This window comes from Belonocnema kinseyi, chromosome 7 (assembly GCF_010883055.1).
Source record: "Belonocnema kinseyi isolate 2016_QV_RU_SX_M_011 chromosome 7, B_treatae_v1, whole genome shotgun sequence".
NCBI classification, from domain to species: Eukaryota; Metazoa; Arthropoda; class Insecta; order Hymenoptera; family Cynipidae; genus Belonocnema; species Belonocnema kinseyi.
The window spans coordinates 54381010-54387607 of record NC_046663.1 but is presented as its reverse complement, the minus strand read 5'-3'; the positions used below and the strand labels follow the sequence as shown (position 1 = coordinate 54387607).

The following is a 6598-nucleotide window of genomic DNA, read 5'->3' as shown; positions in this document are numbered from 1 at the left end:
TATGAATCAAAATTTTATCACTCGGAGGAACACATACACTGATGTTAAAGTAAATTCCCCCACAACGCCCCATGGGGATGGGGGCAAGTTCAAAATTTTAAATGGGAACCCCTATTTCTTATTGCATATTCGAATTCTTTGGATAAAAATGCGTATGATTGGTCATAAACATTTTTATCGTTTCGCGATAGATGGCACTGTAATCGACGAAATTCAATTTTTCTTCATTTTACTGTCACTGAGAATGCACGCTTACGATTTTACAATACTCGAAATAAGTCTTAAAACAAACTACTACTTTTAGCGTAATCCAGGAACAACAAAGTGGACGTAGCAGTTTTCTGTTCCCTTCGGGGTGCTTGATTAACGTGAGTCCCCTTGCCTCTTACGATTCGTGGTGCTTGATTAACGTGAGTCCTCTCGCCTCTCACGATTCAAGGTACTCTGGGAATCATCTTTTAATTAAAGTAAGTGCTCAAAATAATGACCTTCGGCTTCAATGCTCTTATTAATCCGTAATTTAAATGAATTTACACAACGGAGAAGTTTATCATCTTGAATTTCAGCACATGCACTTGTAATTCGGTCAAAGATATATCTTTGATTCGGTCAATCATATTCTAACATGTTGTTGGTTTTACTTTGTAAACTTTGTCTTTCAGATAGACCCACAAAAAAAATCTGGCGAAGTAAGATCTGGCGAACTTGCAGGCCAATTTATCGGACCGCCTCTACCAATCCAGCAACCATTGAAATGACGATCAAGAACTTCTCGTTCTTCTCATGTTCTGCCGTAGTTCTAAGCTCAAGGCTTCAAGCAATATTGGCAGTTCATTTTCCAAAATGTGTTGATATTTTGGACCATTTAAGCTTCCTTCGATAATGTGAGGATCGATCAGTTTGTTGCCAATTATTCCACACCATACGTTGACAGTCCATGGACGCTAGTGTTTGACTTTACGAAACCACTGCGGATTTTCAATACTTCAGTAGTGCATGCTGTGTCGATTAACTATTCCATGGTTCGTAAAAGACGACTCGTCAGAGAATAAGACATACCGAAAAACTTTGAAATTTTGTTGTATTTGTTCACGTGCTCTCGGAAAAAAGCTACCCGATTTTGGAAATCAACGCTATGAAGTTCTTAATGTAAAGAGACATGATACGAATGAAATTTATTTCGTTTAAAAATTTTCAAACACTGCTCGGTGACATTCCGGAATCACGAGCAATTTCTCGTGTACTAACGTGAGGATTATATGTAGCTAATACAAGATTTCAATATCAAGATTTCTTTCAGCTTCTCCATACACCAGAACCATTTCAATTTTTCCTCGTACGGTTAGATACTCCATTTTAAGGTAGTATTCGAAATAATCTTTAATCTAACTAAAACCAGTTTTGTTTTAAATGTATTTTTTCTAATTTACTGTATTCAAGGAAAGAAAAAAGTAAACACTTTCGTAATGTTTCGATAGCCTCCGCTGACCTCAATCTACAATAATGCCAGTGCTAAAATTTAGGAATATGCAGGAAACACTGTTAATGTAAACCTATTATTTAATAATTACTTATCAAGAACGAAAATACTTTTTGGCATGTTTTTCAAAATAATAATTACCAAAGAGATCCAAAGCTCTATCGCCTTTATTTTTAACCGACTTCAAAAAAAAGGAGGTTCTACCTATATTCATCGCGATTTTTTTATGTACAAGTTTTTATTTGCCCTCTTTCAACGATTCTGTAGCGAGTTTTAAAATTCTTTTTTTCCGTGGTCAGTCATGTCACAATGAAAATGGTGTATTTTTTATGGTTGATGTATTCTCGTGCAGAAATCGCAGGTCTCGCACTAGCGTGTATTTCTCAATGGCTCGACCTCGAGCCCGGCTAGATAGATAGTAGCACAGTTCCTAAAATGTATGGTAGATGGCGTTGGATTATTCTGTAATTATTAAATAGCCTCTACGCAACTTCGTGTTTGCTTAAAAGGGTGTCATATTAGAAAGTCGCGAAATTCCTAAAACAATAAAAAGCACTCGTAGAGTCACGAGATATCGAGCAAGAACTACAATTCCATACTTACGTGTTGATTTCGAAAGTAAATAAATTAATTTGAAATTATATGTGGACATTGCGGTAGCGTAATTTTAACCTCTAAATAACGACGTTGTAAGTATATTACATTTATGCAGGCGCAAACAATTATTTATGTATTTAAAAACGATTAAAGAATGTTCCAAATTTTGATTATACAAAATTAAATGATGTATAATGAATACACGAAATGATTGTGTGTGTGTAGATATTGATGCAGAGGATTAGGAAGAATCATAACCTGAAGAGGTACTAAATGAACCCGCAATTGAAATGCTTTTTTAAATAAGGATAATATTATAAATCCTAACCTTCCAAGAGTAAATGAAGATCCCCTTATCGATGAGGATGAGAATATCACAGATTCTTCTGATAGTGGTTCCATAAATAGTTCGATAAAAAACGCAGTCTTGAAATAATAAAAAAAGCCTGGTGATCGAGCCAGGCCCTGGCCATATTAAGCGTTTCATTCTAGCTTGACCCAGGCTTGATCAACAGGCCAAGGCCTAGTTTTGCCAGGCTTGGGCCTGTTTAGGCCCACGACAAAATTTTCACACGGGCTGCAGAATCGTAAGTGTGCATTATCAGGAACATTAAAATGAAGAAAAACCCTATTTTTCGAGATATTTAAAGGTTTCAAGTTAAAAAAATCACCAACTATATATTTAGGGCATTCCTCACAATATTTGCGATCAACATTTTTTTCACGCTAAATATTTTTTTCTTGTTTAACACTTAAAAATATCCGATACGTATTTATTTATTTAAATATGACACGCAAAGTTTTCGAGAACATTTTTTTCAAAATTTTATGTTCATAAAAAAGTACCTTTTTTCAGTTGCTTATACTGCAATATTAAACAAAGATATGAAAATTCATAAGAATGATAAAATGTGGGTCCTTTTCTCAACTTTCGCATAGAGTATACTCAAATCCACTTTAATTATTTATTTAATAATATAAATAAATATTTATTAACAAATAGATTTTTTTTAATTTGGACCTGTTTTTATTTTTTCATTTTAGAGAGTGGACTAAACTTTTTTGTTGATCTGGTAAAAATTTGAGAGTTGGTAGTCAAATACTTTCAAGGCTATACATTTTTGAATGGCGGCTCGTGCGTGCGAATTGTACCGCATCGTGACTCGCTCGGACTAGGACTCGACTGCCTGCTCGATAAGTAAAACACAGCCATCCACTTGTAAAATCGTATATTTATATTTTGTTACTTTGACATATTCAAAAGCGTTTAGTTCAAAAACTCATTAAAATAAAAAAAATAAAGTTTATAAGCAGTTCCAAATTGGAAAAAATCTATTTGTTTATAAATATTTTATTTATATTATTAAATAAATAATTCAAGTGAATTTTAGTATACTTATTCGAAAGTTGAGTAGAAGGCCAACATTTTATCTTCTGTTTGTATTTTCATATCTTTGTTTAATATTGCAGTATAAGCAATTGAAAAAGGTACTTTTTTATAAACAAATTACTTTGAAAAAAAATTTCTCGAGAACATATTTTACGTGAAAAAACGATTTGTTGGCAAATATTGTGTGGAATTCCCCATAAATATATAGTATTGACATCAAATGAATAATAATAATTTTTGCATTACTAGTAAATTCATATATTACTTTAAGAAATGCGTGAGAAAAAAAATCAATTTGAACTTTTGCGATCTTCCAATTTTTTGTACTGTTTATTTGTTTAGTATATAGAGAATTAATTAGCTTCTTACCCTATTTATTATAATACCCTATTTGCTATATTACTTTTGGTGAAGCATACACATCGCTCATCATGACCAATTTCCTTTGTTTATTAACGATTTTTTCCAATAAGTTATTTGAATATTTTGTAGAGAGACTAGAATTTTATGAACATAGTAAAAGTATAAAATCAGGCCACGAGTTGCACATTATGAAAAGAACGGAAATGAATCATAACTTTCCATAGCCTTTTGATCCTTGGAAGTCGTTTATGTTGAACGGGAACTCTTTCTATCGCCAATACAGAAACTCGGTGCTTTTACCGTTAATTTTCGTACCTAAACGTAAACTATTCAAACAAATAAAGAGCTTCAAAGTTTCAAAATAGTGCCTAGTTCTTAATGTTGAAAATGATGCTGCTAATCTCGATACTATTTAGGTAAGACGTTTTTCCTCTTATAAAGTTTGCGCATGGAATTCACGTGTCACTGGTCATTGAGCAGACTGAAGGTCATATAAGTAAATTGTAACATAATTTGTTTGAATACGCGGCATAATTCAATTATACGTTCTAAATATATTTGGCAAAATCAAAATGTACTCTTCTAATCAGAATTTGTAAAAAACTGCTAATAGTTGATAATAGATTTCTACTAATTCAAATTGCGCCGATATATAAAATATATGCGCCAAATATATGCATTAGTAACTATATCTACTAAAATAATCGATAATGCTACTACTAGATGAATTAGTAAATATATTGCTAGAAACTATTTTAAACGGTAGTTTTAAATTAATTTAAAAACTGATTTTACAATGAAGAGGATTTTATTGAAATCAAATAATAAATTATCAAGGCTGTTGGAACGGGGTGCAAAAAATGGCGAAATCTATAAAACACTTGATTGTACTGCCAAAAATGCACTGTCGGTAAAAGTCGCATTTTCCTTAGCGGGAATTTTAAATTACAATAAAAAATGCAACTTGTGTTCTTTATTTTTGTAACTATTTGTTGCTACGTCTTACTTGGTTTCGAAATAGGAAAAGTGTGGCAAGTGATAAAAATATGTCGCATCGAACTCCCTAATAATAATGGTAATCATTTTTCAACGTAATAAAAAATTATTAATTGAATTATTTACATATCTTGTGTTGTAACGTGCAAAACACATATGGAAAGGGCGCATTACGTAGACTCGTATAAATGAGGTAAGTATTGTGGAACCTATTCTATAACACCAACATTATTCGCATTCACAGAATCCAAAGCACCTTCCGAGAGTCACACTCAGAAATCTCAAAAAAATTTGCTATAGAGAGGAAATTATTATTTGAATATCTTGCTGAAAAATGTACATTTCTCATTGAAAAGAACTAAATTTGAGCTTTCAGCGCCAACACCTGTAAGTCGGCTTCCTGCTTATTATACATCGTTGCTACAAAACATTACTCTCATTTAATAACAATTACTGAGTTCTTTTAGAAAAACCAGATAGTAAGCGCAAATACCGCCACCGCGAAATCCGTTTTGGGGTCTAAGACATTTTTAAAGTGCATGTTTAAAACCTCAAAACCGAATTATCGTCGGCTGTTGATAAGTTTTGTGTGTTTGATAGATTTCGCCATTTTCGTACATCCCGTTCCAGCAGCGTTAAGTACACGAAAAAATACAATTTGTGCACATGAAAAGGCATATCAAGATTACTTAGAAACAAGTCGAAACGGTTGATTCGGAAGTAATCTGCCAATTTATACACATACGGAGAGACTTTCTATATCAATATTTAATTCATTCTACATGTATAATTAAAATAAATCGTAAGAATTTAGGGATAATCGGGATAGTGCTATAAAAATTCCTACTATAATAAGAGATGATGGTATTTCGTTATGTATTGTTATGAACTTACGCGAGAAAAAATTATTAATCACGTTTAGAAAAAGTCTTATTTACTGTTTGAAAATGGTGAGTGTGAAAAACTGATAATGGTCAATAACAAGTTTTGTAAAAAATATCGTCAAAAATAAGAATTTTACGTAACAGAAGTTTTAAGAAATGTACAAAATTTTAGTATTCTTAAGTAAGAATGTGTATGAAAATGAGTACCGCTGGTAATATATGTAACAGGGATTTGCGAGAATCACACCATCTGACCTACTCTCTAATTTTTTCATGTAGTCCGGTCAGTTTGGGCATTAATATCTCAAAGAAAAAAATAGTATAAAAAAACTGTATATTTTATGACATTGTGTCTTTATTTTTTCTTCGATTGCATGCTTAATGGTTATTGTGCAAAAATGTGGTGAGGAACTGTCATCATTTATTTGCCGAAAAGCACCGAAATAATGTACGTCGAGAACATAGGTGAATTTTGAGAAGCTCCTGTATCGTCAAATTTGCCCAGAAAATTTCAATTTTTTTTTATTTATTCTTCAAAGCCTTAGCAACTTCTATCTTTTTCAAAAATTAAATATTTTTATAAGCGTGGCTATAAAGTAGTTTCCAAGAAAAAAAATTATCTTCGATACTATTACACCTACCGCAACGAGCCAAAGCTATTAATTTTTGCAAAGGGATAACAATTAACACCATATGAAAACGTTCGATTAATAATGACAAAGTAAGGATACTTGCTTGATTAAAGTGTAGCGGTACACTCAAAGAAGCGGGCGGGCTTTGAAGCATAGTACGAGGGTAGTTCAATAAGTCCTTAGAATGAAGTATAAAAACAATTTTTTTTGGGTAAATTTTTTTTTGTTTTTCAACATAATCTCCTTGGAGCTCTAT

The 6598-nt window shown here is 32.3% G+C and overlaps 1 protein-coding gene across 8 annotated transcripts in view; it reads left to right on the top strand.

The window, feature by feature from the left end:
• The window catches only part of LOC117177181 (aldose 1-epimerase), a 153391-nt gene that overhangs the window by 99088 nt on the left and 47705 nt on the right, over positions 1-6598 (top strand). The window contains exon 1 of one of the 8 annotated variants that reach the window (XM_033367697.1): positions 4113-4246. The exons of the other annotated variants lie outside the window; for them this stretch is intronic. Coding sequence (XP_033223588.1) covers positions 4209-4246 — 38 coding nt within the window. The 5' untranslated portion in view covers positions 4113-4208. Of the gene's footprint in view, positions 1-4112; positions 4247-6598 lie in introns of those variants that run through there. 8 annotated transcript variants of the gene reach the window in all.